General features: G+C 43.9%; 1 protein-coding gene and 1 long non-coding RNA gene across 6 annotated transcripts in view; one reads left to right on the top strand and one right to left on the bottom strand.

Annotated features, from left to right (window-relative positions):
* The window catches only part of LOC308585567 (heparan-alpha-glucosaminide N-acetyltransferase-like), a 191531-nt gene that overhangs the window by 162737 nt on the left and 6798 nt on the right, over positions 1-21996 (top strand). For 3 of the 4 annotated variants that reach the window (XM_081191315.1, XM_081191317.1, XM_081191316.1), the window contains one exon: positions 7789-7866. In XM_081191315.1, coding sequence (XP_081047441.1) covers positions 7789-7866 — 78 coding nt within the window. Of the gene's footprint in view, positions 1-7788; positions 7867-12412; positions 13246-21996 lie in introns of those variants that run through there. The other variant, XM_081191318.1, reaches the window with a different exon arrangement.
* LOC308585596 lies at positions 3186-20525 on the bottom strand. 2 transcript variants are annotated; one of them, XR_014007510.1, is made up of 4 exons: positions 20119-20525; positions 19282-19397; positions 18406-18521; positions 3186-4023 (listed from the first exon to the last, which is right to left on the bottom strand). It is a non-coding gene; the product is annotated as an uncharacterized lncRNA (long non-coding RNA). The 2 variants fall into 2 exon arrangements; XR_014007511.1 differs by lacking the exon at positions 3186-4023 and having other exon boundaries at positions 18387-18521.

Genomic DNA, 21996 nt, shown 5'->3' with positions numbered 1-21996 from the left:
CAAAACTTCTGGGTCTTTCTTAATTGCTCTGCCCTGCAATTTTGCATGGCAGCCAAGTGCTAAATGGTACTCCCCCTGGGAACAAGTAATCACATTGCTGTGAAGTCCTTTTGGTGTCAGTACGAGCATCACCTACCAGGTGTTGCCTCAAATTTCTTAGAAGGGCAGGTGGCTAAAATATGTCTCTCAGCACCACTGTATTAAGAAGCCGATTAACAGTGACTCATGGCCACTCCAGTTTCCTGTTGATGATTTCTTCACAGTCAACAAAACCTCGCCAAACAACCGAGACTGTGTTTTTAAAAGAAAAGGCTAACCTTTAGAAAGACTTGGAGTTGATACGTTCACTCATGCTGCTGAAGCTGGGGAGAGCAAAGCACAAATCTTTTCTTTAAAAAGACTCTCAAAGTTTGTAGAAAAAATCCTTATACCTTTGTATTTTGCAGTGCAGCCTGTTTCACATAGTAATGATACAGATGGAATGAGACATCTTTTCAATGCACTCTCACCACATTGTTGTTGCTGGGGTTCTACCCTTGTGGGACAGCCCCAGCCAATCAGTTCTCTGTATGGTTATGGCCGCGGGTGATTTAACCGTGGTACAGCCGGCCAGCACCCTGCTTTAATTCCATGGTGGGTGTGTGACAACTGAATGTGCGTCTGAGTTGACATTCTGTCCCTGGCGTTTGGTCTGTGAGAGCCCATTCACATGTGCAAAGATTCTTCCCTTGAAGCAGCCCATAGTATAGAGTTCTGCCATGCTTCAAGGATACGTTCTTTCTTCCATGATCTCCTGTATGCACTGCTGTGGCTGCTGCCAGAGCTGCCCTTGTAAAAAGAACAGGGAAGAGGAAGGAAAGATTTGCATGGGACGGGGAGAACACCCTACAAGTTGAGCATAAACACAGAATGGGAGAAGAACCTTCTGGCATGAGAGCAGAAGGAGAGTCTTTAAACCTCTTTTGTTGACCACCAGCATTACGCTTTCCATTTTTAAGTTGCTTGGGAAGACGATAATCAGACATAGCCCAGGTCTGTAAAGCTGCTTTCCAGCTGCTTAGAGGGGGTGGTGCAAGGCATCTGGGCATTGGCAATGCTAGCCAAGCCCTGGCTCCGTGACCCACCTAAACAGAGGGAATTATTTTCCTGGGCAGCTAGCAGAACCCCTCTTTGCTGGGCACGGGGCTGCCACATGCCCTGGCCTCCACAGGAGACACACAGTCCCTCTCTGCATCTCCATTCCTTTTCGGCCACCATCAAACGAGGGCGATGGCCACTGGATTACTGATCCCACACTGAAGAGCTGCCCAACCCATCTTCAGGTCCCCCACTAAGTGCCCCCCTCCAGAACCCACCGCTCTCAGCCGACTCTCAACTGCTTCCCCCCCAACATCCAAACTCCCTTTTCAAGCCTCTGCTAATCTTCTCCCTCCACCAGAATTCCACTCTTTCTCTTCCCCCCTCCATCCCTGCTTGACTTTCCCTTGGGAATTCTAATAGCATTACCTCAATTACCCTATAACACACAATATTTCTCATAGATTTGTTGGAGGACCCCACTAAACCCTAGAAATTAATAGGTGGTAGGGATTTGGGATTATTTGCCATTGAACTGGAAATGGAACTGGTTCTTTATTCTCCCTCATTTCTTGCTTTCTTCAGTTTCTGTTTCAGCATGTTTCTGTTTCAGCTAAGTTTTCCTTCTCCATGTAGCTGCCTATTGCTCTGCCCTTTCTTCTCCTTCTGACCTCCTTTTCCCATTGTGTAGGCAAGAAATGCTACAACACCGCTGCCGCTGCCACAGATGGCACTTGCACCACCATGTTGGGGATCAGGCAGTTGGAGTACATTACATCTATACTGTACCAATTGCACTGGTTGCAGGTGTATTTCTGGCCCCAGTGATAATGATAATTCACCTGCACCCCCATCAAACCTGCCCAGGTGCCCACCAACAAACACAATTAGGCTGGTGGGCACACAGAACAGGGCCTCTGTAGAAGTGGCCTGGCAGTGATAGAATGCCATTCTGCCTGAAGTTAGGTAAGCTCTGAGCCTCAGCATCCCTCAAGGGCAGGCGTCAATGAAATAGTGGACCTTCTCTGGATACTGAGGCTAGATCTAGTTATTCTCTCCAGGTTAAAGCAGGAGCTGGACCCGACAGGCAGTGGCTTGCTTAAGACTACTTACTGAGTTCATAGCTAGGGTGAGATTTAAACTCGGAATGATAAGCTGGGCTTGGGCCAAGGCTTTGTTCTGACCCCTTCCTTTTTGAAGAATACAACCAAATGTTTCTCACAGAACTGAATTCTTTACAACCTGAATTTTCTGGAACTATATTTACAACCCCTGACATTTAATTCTGAGTTGGTTCTCCGCAGAGTCCTCCTCTGCACTTGAAAAACAGTATTTTTTAAAATGGAAGGGAGCACAAAGAAGTTAGCCTTCGTGGCATGCATTCAGTTATTAATCACTGTGACAGCCACATTTTCTTTCAGACTGAACGCTACTCACAAATACCAAGGCATGATATTAGCTTGTGCGAAAGAAGACCAGATATTGAATAAAGGACTCTCTTTTTCTTATTTCTTAAAATATTGGATTGATGGGACCCTGGCAATCAATACTATTCTTTTTCTCATTAAAGGCTCTTGCAAGTATTTTGCTCCAGAGCCTCAAAGAGCACATTTCAGCATGAAGAAATCTGTCAGTTTCTAGTAATGGTACATTAACAAGTTAAGTAAAAATTATGGATGAAATGTTTAAGCCTGATTATGGAGTGCCATTGGTTTTAATGAGTTTTGATAGGAGGTTCAGAGACTCAAAACCACACAGGCCTCATCTTTTCCTTAGTTTAAGACAATGCAATCTCTGTCCTGCACCTTCTACTGCTCCCATAGCAATTCTGAATGTTGTCTATTCCAAGTGTTGTGAGCTCCTATTGGATAGTGCTTGTGACATCAAAGTCCAATGAGGATATTTCCCTTGTCACGCTGCAATGGCCTCTTTGTACATAGAACTCTGCCCCCTCTCCTCCTCTGCATCTCCCTTAAATCTGTTCTGATTCCTCAACCCTCCGGAGAAGATTTGGGGGTACACAGAGTGCACATGGCGGGGGGGGGGCAGGGAAGAGATGTCACAAGCAGGTGTCAGGAGCAGGTCAGCAATAACTCACACAGGATTAGTGAAGTTAACTCTTTAATCAAAGAAATAGGACAGCTCATAAAGCCAGGCCTAGTGAGTTCAACAATGCTTCCCGGTAGATCTTGCCCCTATGAGGCAGTTGTGAGGACTGAAAGTACCCACCTTTTCCTTAAGTTTCCTCGTCCCCCAGGTTCTTCCCAAGCAATCTGAAACTTTGTTGCCTTGCCTGTCTTTTCTCTGCCCTCTTCATACCTCTTCTGGAAGACCAGGAGGGAGGGAAGCTGGTTGCAGCAGGAGGGGGAGACCCCCTGGCTTCTTCAGCAGCCTGACTCATCTCTGCCTCTTGCCCCTTCCTCCTCTCCAGTCACTGATTCTGGACTGCTGTCTGTCACAGACTCTTCCTGCTCATTAAGCCCTGTTACCTCTTCAGCTTCCAACGCCTCTTCTTCCCAGTTTGCTCCCTCTTCTCCCTCTGACCACTCATAGTCATCCTGCCACCCATCCCTTGGCTCTGAACCTTCTTCTCTCAGGGGTTCCCCAGCTGGTACCTCATAGCAGTGCTCTGCATCCAGCCAGTCCATGACAGGAGAGTAGGACAATTCCATTGATCAAGCATAAATCCTTGTGCTGACAGGATGCGCTAGTTGGATACCATCTTAAGAGTCCAAGCTTCTGGCTGGAGAGCAGAAACTGAGTGTAAAGATGAACAAGAGTTCTACCCCAAAATCAACTTAATTCACCCTTAGTTTGACCTGTAGTTATGGGAATGACTTTCGGGTGCTGTTCAGCATTTTTTGAACTAGTTCAGTGAACTTCATTCACTCCACTCAGCTTCACTCCACTGCTTCTTAGTGATGTGATTTTAAGCACTGCTGCTATCTGGAAAGAGATTGTTTTCATATGTTTATTATTATGAGATTCATAGTTGATTTTTGACCTGGTTTATAATGGTTTTATGTTATGAACTGCTTTGAAAAGCTGCTGGTTTGGCTCTGGAAGATGTTATAAAAATATCTGAATAAATAAATATTACATACATTAAAATTGACATCCATACACAAACCAGCTCTAAATGTAGGAACATGCAGGTGTATAAAAAAAGTATCCTCAGTGTGTGTTTTAGTGGCACATTGATGAATTGAAATTTGCAAAATAAGACTCCACATTAAAAGAGGTCCCTATTACCTCCATTCATTTCTGGAATCTTGCAAGTGTTTTTCCTACCTTTGGAACATGGCGGCATTCTGCATGTCTGGCCTTACAGGGAGGTAAATATTCCATTCATCACTACTTTTGCAGGATCAGGGCATTCATACCATTAATTACTAGAAAGAAACAAGTTTCCTTCACAAATAATGGATATTGATGCCTACATTGGCTTAAGGTATTGTTGGTTCTAATGGTCCCAGTTGGAAACTTTTAGCAGGGCTGGCAAAGATTTCTGCTTATCCTCCTGAATGGCTCCCTACTCAAGATGCGTTATGGAAAAATGCCACAGACTCTTTCTGCCTGAGAATTTGATTTCACTTAAAACAAATAATCTTCCTCTGCAAACAGATTTCTCACCACACAACTTAGCCCTGAATCACAAAATCGCTCATAATCTTAGGTGATGACAGTGCAATTTTGACATATGGATGGAGATACTGCCTGATTCAGGAATAGGATCCTGGGAAGAGGTTATAGTGAGAAGAAGTTCAAGAGTTTTTAGATTCCTGCTGCATTTGCACTTTAGAATAAACATATGTCTGGACAAGGAGAGAGCCATAGGGACATTGGAGGAATCTGTGAAAATGGACTATCAAGCAAATTTCCTTCCTCCACCTATTCAACACCTATTGGACTCTAGCCAGGAAAGCTGCTCTTCTTAGTTCTCTACAGTTAACTTTTTAAATGCATGCACACTTTATACATAGATAGATACATAAATTGTTTTGTAGTGTGCATTATTTGCATAGTCGTGGGGGGTATACAGCTTCTTCTTTATTTGTTGCTAAAGTGTTGTTTGTTGCCAAAGGCAACCTATGTGCTTCCTAACTTTGTCTTAAAATGCCCACCCTGGTGGTGTTGTTTGTCCCCCTGCAAAAAAAACTCCCTGACATTTGAATACCATCTCTTTCAGAGTTTGGAGCTCCCTCCCCAGGTCTCATGAGGAAGCGTTTAAAGGTCTAGGGAAGAGACAGCAGCCAGGGTAGAACTGGTGCAGTGCAGGCATTATATGAATTGTGAATATTCCTGACTTAGCCTTAAGAAGAGCCCTGCTGGATCAGACTAAAGTTCCATAGTCCACCACACTTGTTTCCTAAACCAGGGAATCAGATGCCCACAGAATGCCACAAGCAGGACATGATTGCAATAGCCTCCCACTGTTGCACCCCAGCAGCTGGTATGCCATCTTGGAACAAGCATGTAGCCATCATAACTTGGTAGCCTGACTAATATGCAGTAGCCATGTTCAGCAGCTCTTCTGAAGAAGTTTGTAGGGAGCAGCGCTGGGCTGAGTTTATGTTTAGTAATGGCTACTGCCAGAGACGTAGGGTGGCGCTGTGGGTATCAGAGCCTAGGACTTGCCAATCAGAAGGCCGGCGGTTCGAATCCCCGTGATGGGATGGCTCCCGTTGCTCGGTCCCTGCTCCTGCCAACCTAGCAGTTTGAAAACATGTCAAAGTGCAAGTAGATAAATAGGTACCGCTCTGGTGGGAAGGTAAACAGCGTTTCTGTGCACTGCTCTGGTTTGCCAGACCCGGAAGCTGTATGCTGGCTCCCTCGGCCAATAAAGTGAGATGAGCACCACAACCCCAGAGTCAGACACGACTGGACCTAATGGTCAGGGGTCCCTTTACCATTACCTTTTACTGCCAGAGACATGCTTTCCTTTTCATCAAGCCCACACCCAGTCGGTTTCTCTCCGTTCCTTATTCCCCCTTTCATTCCTCTGTCAGTTCTGCTTCCTTTCTCAATCCTGATCCTCCACTTTACCCATTTCAACTGTGCTGGTCGCGAGGGTTAACCGTGCGGCGAGGTCTGAGTCCTGTTCCTGCCTGCACTGTGTCCTACTCTTCTACCAGTATGGTATGGAGCGGTATGGAGGCTGTCCATCAAAGCTGAAGCGGGGTCCAAGGCAGGGAGTCAGGTGAGGTCAGGAACTCTGGCAGAAGAGTAGGACACGGTGCAGGCAGGAACAGACTACCAACAATGTTGCTCCCACAACCTGGGACTGGGGCTGGCTGGCTTTTATCTGCCCCGAGGCATAGGGCAGCCCCGGTCCACAGGTGACCTGCCTCTCCTGGCCTGGAGGCGAGCACTCCTCCTGCAGGAACTTAGTTCCCTCTGCCTCTCTGTCCTGAGCTTCTGCAGCTCAGGAGAGGCTGAAGTGTTACCGGACCCAGAGGCAACCTCACCTTCCCCTGACAGGGCTGAGAGTGGAGCACCTGCAGGCAATGGGTCCTCCATCACCTCCGGAGCCAGAGCAGACTCAACTGGTGCCTGGACCTGAGGATCCAGCACAGGTGAGGACCCTTCAGGCTCAATCCCCAGCTCCGGCTCAGCTGGTTCTGGAGGCGGGGACTCCTGTGCAGGCTGGGATTCCTCAGGTTCAGCTTCCGAGTCCAAATCCCAGGCCATCACACCAACTCTGGGCTGAAAGCTAAAGTGGGTCAGCATTAATGCTGTGCTGAAACTTGCCCTCCCAATTCCTTGTAAGTTTTATTCTGTGTCGTACAGAGTTTTGAGATTTTTTTCTTTAAAATATAAAGCAATATAGAAATGAAAGAATAAGAATAAGAATAAGGGGACTTCTGTGTATGGGACAGATCAGTCGGTACAGCATGAGACTCTTATTCTCAGGGTAGTGGGTTCAAGTCCCATGTTGGGCGAAAGATTTCTGCATTGCAGGGCGTTGGACTGGAAGACTCTTGTGGCCCCTTCCAACTCTACAATTCCTCAAGTCTATGATTCTTCTCTCTCACTCTCAGGGTGCTTTAGAATTTATTCATAATTCTGGTGGGTGCAAGTTTCAACTTAACTTATCATTGTGAGGTGGCTGAGGCAGGTCTGTGTAGTTTTCATGTCATTAATGTCTCTCCAGTACACTGCACCCCCTTCCCAACTCTCCACACCTTCTGGCTTTGAAAAGGCCCCATAGGAAGAGTTAGATCATGATGCCTTCCCATGCCAGGCAGCACAGTGAGTATTTATAGAATGAAATGAAGGCGCAATCGCAAAACATCTTGACCTACCTCAAAAGGAAGGCAAGTGTAAGAAAAATCCTGCTCTCTGTCTTGAGGATTTCATTGTGATTTTCTCTTCCCTCTGATAATTTATGAATGCTGTTTCTTCTCTCAGTAATTGATGGGGGATGGTTGGGGGAAAATGTGGGAGCATCAGAGAGCCATGTCTCAGGCACAGAAAACTGACGGTCTGATCTAGAAGACTTCCCTGCCTTTGTTCAAGTTACATTCCTCTCTGCCAGCTTCTGCCTGTGGCAAAATGTATGTGTTCAAGCTGCCCTTTGCCACCACTTTAGCGAGTTAGCTTGCCTCTTTGAGTACAAGGTGAAAAATAAACCATATTAGGTTACTGAAAATAATCACTGCTTCCCTGATTTTTTTGTTTGTATTTTCATTATGTTTTTCTGATTTGCAGTCGGGGAAGATTATCCTAATGTACCGTCAGCAACCACTGAGCATTTTAAAGAGATTTCTCATCTGGGCTGTTTTGCTGGTGAGTCGTTGAAGCCTGATGTTTTAAAGATAATAGCATTAGCGGTGCTGCCAGGCCCTTGTTATTTTTAATTACAGTAGTTGCTCACAAAATGCAGATAATCTAACAAGAAGGGAAATGGTCTAGGGCCCCAAAGTATTGCAGCATGCCATCTTGTTATCTCCAACTGCTCTTCAAAACATCTACTTCTGCTATAAGGTATCTAAACTGGAAGTAATCTGGTATAACCCTTGTTCAGCTCTTCCCTCTTTCTTGGTGGGGTCGGGGCGGTCCATCCTGTTTTGCCACCCGAGGCAAAATGGGTAGGTGCCTCATACCTCATGCCTCACGCCAAAGCCTTGCTTACTGGGTTCACACAACTTCAACTTCTGGCAAGGTCTTGCAAGACGCTTGTTACATCTCTCCAGAAACCAGAAGCCCCAGGCGCTTCTCCTTGCTTCTCTGGCAGGGGCAGTGGTGTGCGAGCGGACAGGATTTTTTAAAAAATCCCCTCAAAATTCAAAGTTCAGTTCCCATTTCCCCCCACATCATTGGAGATTGAATAGTTACCATTAGCCTATTTATCATCATTCTGCTAGCTGGCTTTAATGGAATCAATATTAATTACTGAATATCAAGCGTAGTCCGAAAACAAGACACAGGGCTGTTAATGTCCCTGTAGCTTCCAGAGAGTGAAGAGGGCTTATTGACATGATGTTAGCCGTTTCTAGGACCACCTCTGTTCACCACCTTAAAAAATGATTTCAAGATTTAATGATTTCATAAATTCATGATTTCATGATTTCATTATTCCATGATTTAATTCACGATTTCATGAATTTATGATTTGGTTCATTATTTTTCACGAATTCATGATTCAATTCATGAATTCATGATTTCATGATTTAATTCACGAATTCATGATTTAATTCAGGATTTCTTGAATTCATGATTTGATTCAGGATTTCATGATTTCAAGAAAAGATGCCTTGATTCAGCAAAGAGCCACATTCAGCAGAGGAACCCTGGAAACAAGTGGGTGGGTTGCCTGGATTCCCACCACCCTCTGTAGCTGTGCACATGGAACCCTGTCAGAAAACTGGTTTGTGTTTCCTTTTGGGAATGAGGCACAGTGGAGACTGTGGTGTCTTTATGATATAGGGTTTATTTACATATCCAGGCAACCCCCAATGTGTGTGGGTGTTGTATTCTGGGTCAACACATGCGATTGCAAAGTTCACGGAAGACTGCTACACAACATTTTGCCCCTTTTCCGGCCATAGTCGGATTGCCATGATGTGCGCGTGTACGGTCGCATGTCAGTTGGACGCATGATGGAGGGGTTCACAGCATTAACGCCCCCAAAGGGTCTTCTCCCATAGTCACAGCCTTGGATTCAAACAGACCTCCAATATTGTTCTCTGACCCTCTCTCCGGCTTGCTGCTTTTTTCCTCACACACACTTTCAGCTCTGAGCTCACTATCCATGGGTTGAGGGAGGGGGCCCTGCCCATTTGCTGTCTGGCACAGAGCTCCCTCTCCTTTGCTTTCACAGTGCCCCATCACCTTTCTTTTATTCTCTTAATGGCCCGTTATTAATGTGATCTCTTAATGTGATCACCTGAACATAGGAAGCTAGCCTGGTTTGATTAGCTTTTAACACTTGCTGGGTTCAGAAATTATGTGTCTTGCACCCAGTTTAACCTACCAAGACTTGATTAAATTCTAACACTTACGGGATCCAGGAATTTAAAGGGGTCTGGCACTCCCAAACTCATAAGAATATTGTCCTTTTCCATATAACAGTTTTATAAGTTAATGTATTAAGTCACTTTATTGGGGAAAGGAAAACTCTGTTGTCTGAATTCAAAGGCCAGACTGAGGTATTCACCCAGGAAGGGTAGAGAACACACAGTACTCCTCCTGTTCCTTCCCTTTCTATTTTTGTTTTCGCCTGGCTTGGGGCCCATTGCAACATTTTATTAAAAAAAAAATTATATCAGTTCTCACCATATTTCATTAAAGCACTTAGCTAGAATGCTGAAAATCTCTCCTTCATGTCCTTTCCCTTCCATTCACCTTCTAACTTATGCACATAATTTTTGAGGCCTGCTTCAGGTCCAAAGGCATGGTTTGCCAAGACGCAGACAGGTTTCTATGTGCTCCTCTCAGGAGCTGTAGGCATGCCAAATGTTTAACATCATTGACCGTGAAACACGGGAAAGTCTCTGCGACAGCCAATACCTCTTGCAACAAGCTAGTGATCCACTTTTGATACTATGTTTTTAAGAATGAATGATGTTTTAGGAACTGTGTGCGTGTGTGTTTGCTTTCACTTAGATTTCTACCTAATCTAAACGGTCATAGTAAAGTCATCTGATGATATCCATCCAAGTGTTAGGGGTTAAAGTTACTGATAATTCAAGAGCTGCCAATGGGCTACATCTCCCAAACAACCAGCAACTTCCCCAGTCTGTAGGTGTGAGGAATAGCAGATATATCAACTGGGACACAAGTGCAGATTAAGACATTTCATTATTTAGCAAGAAAAACTGACAAAACACTCAGAACAATATACTGTATATTTCATGTCTGTGGGTAGGACTCTTCAGTCAGAAGAGAAGACACCTTCCTGAACTGAAGGCATGTCTTTCACAGTTTCAAAACTGATTTAGACCCAGCTTCTATGATGCCAAGCTTTAAAACTTCATGACTGGATAATTCCTATTTATGAAGTTATGTAAGCCCTCCTTTCATGAATGCCTCCTGGAGTCTGATGCTCTGAAACTAGCTAGCATCTCCTGTTTTCATGCCTTACTGTGCCTGTTAACCCCCCTACCTCCATCTGGTAACTCAAAATAAAATTTTCCATGTCCTGTCCAAAAACCACAGCTTTGAATCATCCCCTTCGTGCACCAAATTTCCTGCTAGGCTTTGCATTTACTGGACAATTTCTCAATTCTTCCTGAACATCTGTGATAGTAAAACAATACCATAGATGTCAGCTCTTAATAATTTGGGTAATTTTCCGTTGTCAGCTTATTTCAGCTAAAACTCATTTGGAGTTCAGTCTTCTCCCTTGCATTTTAAAGCTGCAAACATTTATTTATTTATAAAAAATATTTATACACCACTTTTCATTGTAAAAAAAATCTGAGTGGTTTGTAACAATTATATGTAACATTATGCAATACAACCCATATTGAAATGTTAAAATCAGAAATCAACTATTATGGGAACGCGTATTCTTAATTGCCTGCATAAGTCTGGTGGTTAGCAGGCAAGTTGAAACCAAAGATGTGCTGAATCTCTGTTGGCAGAGATCATATTGTGCCGATGACATTAATGGCTCTGATTCTTGTTGCTGTCAGATGAGCCTTGCCAACAATGCTCCTGCAGTGATTGAGCTGGGATCAGGTGGTCCCAGTGGTATGCTGGAACTACCGTATTTTTCGCCCCATAAGACGCACTTTTTCCCCTCCAAAAATGAAGGGGAAATCGGGGTGCGTCTTATGGGGCGAATGCCTGCAAGCCTCGCGCGCCCGGCAGGAGGTCCCACCGGGTGCGCAAGGCTTGGGGCGGCAGCAGACTGCTTGCACGCACCTAAAAGCTTGGGGCACGCTGAGCTCAGCACGCCCCAAGCTCCTGGTGTAGCGCAGCTATCCGCTAGCCCTGGGAGAGCCCCGTGGCTCTCCCAGGGCTAGCGGACTGCTTGCCGGCACGCAGAAGCTTGGGGCGCGCTGACCTCAGCTCGCCCCAAGCTTCTGGATTAGCGCAGGGGTCCGCTAGCCCTGGGAGAGGCGCCCGGCTCTCCCACGCTAGCGGAGACCTTGCCGGCACACAGAAGCTTGGGGCGCGCTGAGCTCCGCACGCCCCAAGCTCCTGGTGTAGCGCAGCGCACCTGGGGGGGGGGAAATAAAAATTTTTCCCTTTATTTCCCCCTCAAAAATCTAGGTGCGTCTTATGGGCCGGTGCGTCTTATGGGGCAAAAAATACGGTAAGTTGTTCAGGGCTTTGTAAATTAATACAGGCACTTTGAACCTGGCTCAGTAGTAGTTAGGCCACCAGTGCAGATGTTTGTAACAATGGAGTCACATGTTCTCAGCCAGAAGCCCCTTTACCACCACCACTAGTCTGACTGCTGCATTCTGCACCAGCTGGTGCTCCCAAACCAAGTTCAAGGGCAGATCCACACAGAGCACATTGCAGTAATCTAGCCTTGGATTACTATAATGAACACACAACTTAAATCTTTCCGTTAATAAAACCATTCACAAAATTGGTTCCCATGTCCAAGAAATGGGTCACCTGCCTACCCTGGATGGGGTTGCACCCTTTCTGAAAGAACAAATTTGCAGCATGGAGGTGCTTCTGAATCCATCTTTGTCACTGGAAGCCCAGGTAGCTTCTGTGACTAGAAGCACCTTTTACCAACTGCAATGGTTACAACAACCATGACCATTTGTTTGGCTGCTGTAGATCATGCATTGGTTAATTCAAGTTTGGATTACTGCAGTACAATGCACTCTATGTGGAACTTCACTCACACTTGTTCTGGAATCTGCAGTTGGTGCAGAATGTTGCAACATGATTTCCCAGAGACCTGCACTATCAAATATGGACTTAAAGGACCTTGAATGCCTCCAACAGCTAGTCACCTTCTACTCACTGATGCAGAGAAGAACATTGCTTCATGCCCTCTGTATGAGCTGCCAAAGACATCTGGTTGACTGCTGTTGAAAACCGTGCGGCACTAATTGTGTTTCCATGCTCAGATGCAACAAGTTTATATCAAATGACTGCTTCAGCATGTTGCCATCTATAACACAAATTTGATTCCCTTCAGGCTTCCCTGGACTGATAGTTTTGTGACTTGACCTTAAATATCTCTGAAAATCCTAATAAGCCACATTCACCATGTAGTGAAGACTGAGATAGAACCACCAGCAATCGTCCTTCGATTACATCCTGCCCATTCAGCAAGCATTTCTCCATTTTCCAAAGCACAGTGATAAAGATCTTTGCCACTCCCCACTTTTTTGAATGGCAGATCTTGCAGTTCATGTGAACAGGATGATGGTTCAAGTCTGTCAAGACTGATTATGCCAATCTCAAAGATCCCCAATCTTGACTCCGAGGTGGGAAGAGTACCTCCCTGGTCACTTACTTGAATGAGGACTTGGATGATTGATGCATCAAATTAAGAAAATCAATGGAATGTTCATTTACAAAAAATTAATCAGTTAGCATAGTTCTCAATGCAGTCTTGTTTGCCTCAACATAAAAGGCAAATGCCTGATTAATAGTGACAGCAAATGAGCTAACAAGTGTGCTGAAATGCACTTGGATCAGACATGCTGGAAAAGCTGGTCAAGAAGTAAAACAGATTCTCCTTCTATACCTTTTGGATTCTGGTTTTTTCCCCATTGTTCACCAAAAATATTTCAATTATTTGGAGTAGTGGGTTGAATATTTCACATGTGGTAGTTGTTATGTGATTTGAATTGCTTATTACTGCTCCTGGGCTACCAGAACTTGACCTGGTGAATGGTCTGAAGGCTGATAGGCCGCCTTAAGCTAATCAGGCCTGGCTCTGTAAACTGCTCTGATGGGAGAAAACTTGGGAATAGGCTGTAATCTGCTCCAAGCTCCTCAGAGGAAGAGTGGACTATCAATTAAACAAATGTCATCCATTTAGCAGGTATATGGGTGGTGCTGTGGTCTAAACCACAGAGCCTAGGGCTTGCAGATCCGAAGGTTAGTGGTTCGAATCCCCGCGACGGGGTGAGCTCCCATTGCTCAGTCCCAGCTTCTGCCAACCTAGCAGTTTGAAAGCATGTCAAAGTTCAAGTAGATAAATAGGTACCACTCTGGCAGGAAGGTAAATGGCATTTCCGTGTGCTGCTCTGGTTCAACAGAAGTGGCTTAGTCATGCTGGCCACATGACCCAGAAGCTGTACGCCGGCTCCCTTGGCCAGTAAAGTGAAATGAGCGCCACAACCCCAGAGTTGTCGCGACTGGACCTAACGGTCAGGGGTCCCTTTACCCTTATACATATATAAGAGAGGCTTGATGGATGTGGGAGGCTGAAACATATGTTTAAGGGTGCATGCCTGCTGCAAACTCCCTCTTCACACAATGTTACTACATAAAGTGTGTAGCTGCTGTTAAATTGCAGTTGACTGTAGATGCCCTTTAGATATTCTCCCAGCCATGTGGGAGCAATTTATTGATGAGCAGCTCTTGCACAGCAGGAGGAAAATTTAACTACCCTGACCGCATCGGTGCCAAGGCTGGCCCTACCATTAGGTAGATTAGAACAAGGTGGATGTCTTGGGGGCATGTGGGGCAGGCCAGGGGGCAGCATTGACATTTGGGAGGACAGAACTGTGTGTGCTGCATTGGCTGCCTGGTGCTTTATAGCTGTCCAATCGCCAATAGCGAAGTAAGCTTCAACTGCTAGTTCATTTGGCTTCCAAACATGGAATTGAGGGACATCTTGACATTTCACTTCACAGCAAAACCTCTTAGACCAGTCCTGTTGGGGACCATTAAAGGTAATTGAAATAGCAGATAAAATTATCTGCTACCATGAACTGTAGTGAATTTGCCTCTGTGATCATTTTGATGAGTTCAGTATATGGTTGTATTAAATTACAAAACTGAGTCTAGCCATTGGGTCCATTTTGTCCAGTGTTGGCATCTGTGGCTAGAACAGGTTCTTGTGGGTCACAGGCAATTGTCTTTTCAAACCATCTCACAAGAAAGCCTTTTAATTGGAAATGGTGGATCAACTGGGTTATTTTTCTTTTAAAAACTATGTCTTAATCTGTGCAGAATGGGTGCTCCTTGCTTTCTGCCATTCTCTCTCTCTCTCTCTCTCTCTCTCTCTCTCTCTCTCTCTCTCTCTCTCTGGCTGTCAGCACAAAATGGTAGGGAATAGAAAGAGACCATTGTAGGTGACAAGTTGGAAATTATGTGTTTGCTCAGCCATGGTATAACAAGCCTGGAAGGCACAATTGACTGCAGCAAGCAGAAATATTTCCAAGCCATTGATCCAGCTCCACACACCATGCAGGAAACCCAGACTGCAGCTTGTCAGAGGCAGTTAGCAGTGGCTTTTGTAAAGCTGCCTCCTTGAGGATCTGCTCTTGGACCTTGCTCAGCAGGGGGCCTTGATTTCTAAAGATGAGTACCAGTGTTTGGAAACAGGTTTGCTTCATCGGTTCATATGTTGTTTCACAGTTCCTCTAGTTACACGATTGGATCTTCCATGCAGTCCTTAATGGGGTCGATTTCTTATGAGTAGAAATGTAAGGCCTTTCTGTAATAATCCATTTACAACAGACAAGTTGTGCGGGAGAAAGAAGGAAAGCAGTTGCACACATAGATGTTATTCATCTTGAAGCAGACCAGTTCTATAAGCAGCAGCAATATGTTCAAACGGCTTCTTGCCTGTTCGTCTCCAAATCTAAAACTTCCTTTTCACTAGCTAACATTTGAACTTGCTTTTTACCTTGTAGGTAGATATGGCCTGCATTCCAGCCATAACAAAGGGGCACAACACAGGTTGGGACACAATCCTAACTACTGCATCACATCAGCACAAGGGTTTCCACTTCTGTAATGGGCCTTTTCCTCCTCTCCCACACCCAAGCACACTCCCACGCCCTTCCCACATCTGCTCCAGGTGGTTGGGGGAACCCCTAGAACAGATTTAGAGCATGTGCCGTGAAAATCACTGCACTGGCAAAACGGTTTCCTTAGCTTTGCATTGGATTCCACCTACAGTCCTTGTTAGCCTTGATCTTTGCAACACTGGAAAGTGTTTTGGTTTGCAGAAAATAAAGTATAATTAGGTTGAGCATTGGATTACCAGCAGGCAGCATTTTACTCACCAGTAACCCTCTGTTTTGTTAGGTAGTCAGTATCAAGATCTAAAAAGTCATAAGATTCTCCCTGACTCTGCTCCTCACCCGACAGGTTCCACACCTTCCCTCTGCCCATGAGCTGCTGTATTGCAATAGACTCCATTTTCAGCTATGGCTCTACCTTTCCTGGCATAACCTAAAACTCCTAAGGGGGGCAGTATTCTTGAAATTGAAAGCTGGCCATCATAGCTGAACATGGCATTGCCTTGTTCATAAACTAAAATTTCATGTCAGTATTATTTCTTATGCCCGGTGAAGGGAATGATAGAAATTGAAGATGGGCCATATCCATGCAAGATTTAACTCTTAATGGCCAACTCTGAAGCGCTCTTCTTATTTACATCTCCTCCTCTGTGTTCTCGCCCTTTGTTCTTGGGGGCAAGTGTTCTTGTCAATCTCAAAGGCTTGACAAAGGCAACGCACATGACTCATGTCACCTTGAATTTGTCTTTGCATGTGCAGTATGCCCTAGTGTTCATACACAGCACAATCTAGCATGGCTTTTTTAACAGGTCTGATTCTTTCTGGGTGTCACTTACATTAGCAGTGGTGCAGTTAGCCTTGCCAAACCTTTCAGCTTGGGCACCTATTTTGTGATATTCTTGTTACTCAGCATTTAGGAGACCAAAGTGAATGTTTAATTCCACTAGTAACACAGTTCCACAGAGGGAACTCCATTTAGCGAGGGGGATTACTGTCCTTTGTTTCATGTCACATGTCATTATCCTTTAGAGTCACCTATATTTCCACCCAACTCATTAGTGGTTCCACGCATCAAATGGCTATTGTTATAAACATGCAGATCCCTTTGCTTAGCAAAACAGGATAGACTATTTGGTCAGTGTTGGAAACATGGCTGAAATTGCTCTTGAGGTGTTTTTTAAATAAAAAAGTAACCATAACCAATGCTCTTAAAATAGGCAGAGTTTCACAATTTAATTGTGCATGTTTCCAAATGCAGTTCTTGAAATTTTTGCTCCCCTTAACAAAATATGAAATGGTGCCTCTGGTATTATAGAGCACCTAAGTGAAATTCAGCTTCATGTGCGCTGGGTAACACTTTATTTGCAAAGAGGTCAGAGCTAGTATTGTCTCTTCCTCACACAGCCAGTCAGATTGTGCCTTTGCAATGAATTATGGGTCCGCCATCAGCTATCTGATCTTGCCCTTGCAGACTAGATGGCACTAATGAACATTGCCATGACACAAAATCAAACCTAATTTCATTTTGTGAGGGACAGCTGTGACTTTTGCTGTAAATATGATCCTATTGTGGTTTGGTGTGTGCACGCTGCAGTGATGGATAGCTGCATGTAACGTTAAGAAATGTTGCCATCACTTGTCAGTACAAGCCTATGTGAAATAAGCCCATTTTTTAAAAGGCATTAAAAGAAACTTGTCGTTTTTCTAAGGCTCAAGGCAGGAAGAAACATTTCCTTATGCTAGTGCTATATAACAATTGCAGACTTAAAGGATGGATGTAAGGCAAGGATGGGGAGCCTCCATCCCATAATTTCTCTTTGCCTCTCTATCCTGCCCTGAGGACTATCTCCAGGACTGCTCCTTCTCTCCTAGGTTGGCCAGTTGAACATTGCCCCCCCCCCCCGGGAGAACATGCATCATCAAAAAAGAGAGGACCAAAGAGACTTATCATTTGCATAAGATTTCCATATGCTAATTTACATATAGATGCATATGTAGAAATAATACTGCAATTTAAACAGGAATATAGTAAATCTTGCCAGGATGGGGAACAAGACTGTGGGCAGGTGAGCTGCTTACAGTGCAGGCCAACTCCTCCTCTCCCTTCTTATCGTTCTTTATTTTTAAACTACACTTGGACCGGACAACCCTTCAAACAGTGGACTCTCCTGTGTTCAGTAGTGCACATGGCCATTCTGCCTTCTCTCCAGGCCAGTCTTGCTTCATCAGACCACTCATCTCCCTGGATCTGCTCTGCACTCTCCTTAAGTGCTTTTGCCTGGCTGGAATGTGTCCTCTTTGGTGTGTTGGAGCTTTTCAAGCAGGAAAAAATAACGTGGTGCCTTCCAGATGTTTTCACCTACAACTCCCATCGGCCCCAGTCATAATGGCCAATGGTCAGGGATGATGAAAATTGTAGTCCAAAACCTTGGAGGGGGCTACGTTGGCTGCACCTGTCTCAGGGAACCACACACACACACTCCATGCCCTTTGGCATTGGTGACACACAAAATATTTACCGGGGGTATTGGCAGGTTCTTTTTTTCTGACATTATCCTGTTATTCAGTTCCTGAATATACCATAAGCTAAACAGAGGATCTCTCAAGGTCAGGCATGCATATGGAGGAGCTGTGATTTAAGTGGGACCGCTGCAATGTAGTCTTCAAAGTACTGTGAGATAGTTCAATATATTGCCCTTTTTTTAAGACAGCCAATGTGCAGTACAAAATTGCATGTCCCAGCTAAGCCACTTTTGACCTGTGAATAACATTTGTGAAACTGGATAACATGTGCTTCAGTGCACATTAGCCAGTTTTGCATGTGTTATTTGTTGCACACATGATTTTTCTTTATTTCTTGGACACAAGCAATGGTTGCTGCAGTAAGCACTGATCAACACATCTTAATGTGGTTGTGTATTTACACCTTAAATTTTGTGCTTTTAACTGCAGCATGAGGGCTTTTATTATGCATGTTTTTGGCTCTTTTCTGTTTTCCTCTTTGTAAGCCTTTTCAAGGACCACATAGGTTGAAAAGCAGCTCTGCAATAAAGAAATAAAATCATGTTTCAGCATTTTTTAATCTACTTTTCTCTGCAGGAGGGATGGGAAGTGAAATTTGCCATTGCATATTTGTGCAGTTTCTGCAAGACCTTGTAAACTAGACCAGAGAGGGGTATAATCTGGGAATGCCAATTCCTCCCCACCCAAACCTCCTGAATTTCAAACATATTTCAGCATCCAATCATGTTTAGAGCCCATACCCAAATTTGCAACATGAGTACATTTCTAACTCATTCTGCACACACACACACACACACACACACACACACACACACACACACTGCTTTTCTTTTCATGCTAGTAACATGCCATTTCCTCACTCATCTTTCCACCTAAATTGCAGTGCTCTGTTTTGCTGATTTTAAAGCACAGAAACTGAACAAATATAGATTTTGGTAATCTTTAACTAAGTTTTAAATGAGTTTGAGGTGGGCTTGTGTACGTTTGAACACACCACAGTAATATAGCTAATCTTGAGATTCTTCCCAACCTTTTATTACAAAAACAACCCACAATAGATTTTCAAGGACAGTAGCTCAGTGGTAGCACACACGTGATATCTGAGTGCTAGTAAAATGCAATTTCCCTGAAAATAGGGCTGCCTCGCCACCTCCATTTACTGACCACTGTGCCTTCAACAGGAATCAGGCATTCAGAAAATAAGCAGAGGCAAAATCATATGTGAAATCTCTCCCTTTTGCTTTTTTTTGAATTACCAATATTAACACAAACTTGCTACCTTTAATCAGGGTTTGGAAGCAAGCTTCTGGCTCTCATTGCAATGTTTGTTTTGAAGCTAGCAGTGGTTGTCTTTCACATTGGTGCTGGCACAGTTCATCACCAAGAGATTTTTCTCTACAAAGAGAAAGGACAGGGGAGTTCACACATGCAAAAGGAAAAGAGGAGGAAGCAGTGTGTGAGCCTGCAGAGCACATTCAAATGCTTAACCCGTGGTCAAGGGATAACAATATTATATCTGCACCAAGCCTTTGTTTGGAAAGTCCATAAAAAGTAGTGGACCAACCCTAACTCCCAGCTGAGAGCAGTGGGACTGAACAGAGCATCAGAGCCATTGTCACGTCTGAAGTCTGGTCATTTATGTCAGCCAGAGTAGAAGAAAAAGTGGGTTGGGACTGCTCTGTAAAGGAACTAATTTTCTTTTCTGATTATAACCATGCATGAAAGTAGACTATTTTGCCATTGGCTTTTTCAGCTGCTCATTATTGGCTGGTGGGGAAACTATCAAAAACAGTTGTGTATGATCATTTTCTAATTACATAGAAAATCTCTTTATTTCCATCTCCTCCTGCCTCCCACTGCCCTGATGTTTGATTTCAAAGCATCCCCATTATTGTGTTACAACATGAAACCTGAAGCATTCGTTAAACCACCTCAAAGCTGATTTAACCACAAATCCATTACACTTTAAGGCAGTTGATACAGCTTGTAAAAGTCCTGAATTTCCCACACACTACAAATTAAACGTTTGGAACTGTATCCATTAAGCTGTATTATCCATAATACTAATATGCAATAGGGAAACTTTTAGCTATTTGTGATAAAATAGATGCCTTACCCAAGACTTGAAGATAAATCTTTACATGTCAGGTTGGCAGCAGTTGAACAACGAGTATTATTCACATGAATACAATGTGCTTTTCTCTCTTGAGCCCAACGGAGGGTTTAGTCTTTGTTTTCAAAACTCCTTCATAAGAGTGCGTAAGTTATTAATCCATAGCTTGCTTAAATCTCACAAAAATCCTCCAGACAGGGTCTGCTTGAAGTCACCACACTCTCAGTCAAAGAATCAGCTAACAGAACAACCAGCCAACTGCCAACTGCCACCTCCTTTCCCCAATACCATTTATTCTTTGTGAAACGCATTTACAATGCAAATATAATACAAATACTAACAGAAACACCTGCTAGATGAGTCATTTATTGACAGCCAGGGTTAACAAAAGAAAATTTCATGTTTCTGCCTACTTACTGAGTCTGTGTCCATGCGTGCAGGATTGAAGCAGGAATGGGAACTTATGGTCATCCGGATATTGCTGGACTCAAATTATTATATTATATTATATTATATTATATTATATTATATTATATTATATTATATTATATTATATTATATTATATTATATTATATTATATTATATTATATTGGCTGGGACTGCTGTAGCATATGGAGGGTCCCAGGTTCCTGTAGTAAAGTATATGATTCAAAGAGACGCAGCTGCTAGGCCACAATGCTGCACATGGCTGATGGGCAAAGTTTGGTTAGTGGGTCTCATATTGTATAAGACTTCTCTGGTGGTATCACTGCAGTCTCAGCTTAAATGCTCAATTCCAATACAGGGGGTGGAGGGGAACTTGACCGGTATAGTATAAAATTCTGTACTTCTCTCTCTGCTGCTTTTTTAAATTTTAAAAAAAGAAAGGAGTAATGTCCCCCCCCCCCCTTGGTATGAGGGACAGGGAGGCACCACAAAATGGGGACTTCCACATGTTAAATTCCCTCTCACTTCAAAGCAAAGCAAAGCGAACCAAACCAACCAGAGCAGCAAATCATTTCTTTTTCTCCCTGCACCCTGCACCCTGGATCTGACTCGCTGCTCCTACGGCTGCTTTGAATTATGACGCACTGTCACATTTATAGGGTGATTTCATCAATTGATTTATTTAATTAATTTAGCGTTTTTAACATCGCACAGAGGGTATGTGACAGAGTGTGGCATTAGCAATTTCCTTCAGCAATAGATTTATTTGAGTTTTGTCTGCCAGGATTTATTTGAAAAAATACCGAAGGCAGCCTTCTGGCCTTGCTGTTCGTTGTGGTGCAAACACCAACAGCTTGGTGTCGAAAAAGAAGACAACCAGGCCAAATGTTCCCGAGGCTTAGAGACAGCAAAGCTACTGGAGTGGAGACTTAGCTTGCTTCCTTACCATCTTGTTCAGGATATAGGACTATAGGGAGCCTTTGGGATAAAGACGTCCAGGTCTCCATTTCTCATGAACAGGCCAGTAAAGGGCTTCATTTGAGCCATGGCGTAATTCTAGAATGTGTCTTCAATAATAAGGTCCAAGAAAGAGCAAGTAATGCTGGCTGGCAGCTCATTTAAGTAGCTTGCAGTAAGGGATTCATGTGGACCAGGCCTTGGAATCTATTTCTGGAGGCAGATTTGTCCCAGGGTCCAGCAGTTGCTGGCCACTATAGCAAAGTTTTATGCTAAGAACTTAGTGCAGGCATGATGTCGGAACACAACAGCCTCATCCAAGATGATGCTTAAAAATATTAAGATTGTCTTCTGTCAAGCTGTCATTTGTCAGTACCTTGACCAATTTCTCCCACCAAACAGTACAAAATAATGTTACTACTGTGTTCAATCTCTCTGGCATCTTTGAGGTTCTTTGACTCAGGCTGATCCAATTTCTGGAAAGGGCTTTGTTTTAG

This window comes from Podarcis bocagei (assembly GCF_964188305.1).
Source record: "Podarcis bocagei genome assembly, chromosome: 4".
Taxonomy (NCBI): Eukaryota; Metazoa; Chordata; class Lepidosauria; order Squamata; family Lacertidae; genus Podarcis; species Podarcis bocagei.
Note: the sequence above shows the minus strand (reverse complement) of the source record. Positions and strands in the feature narration are given on the sequence as shown.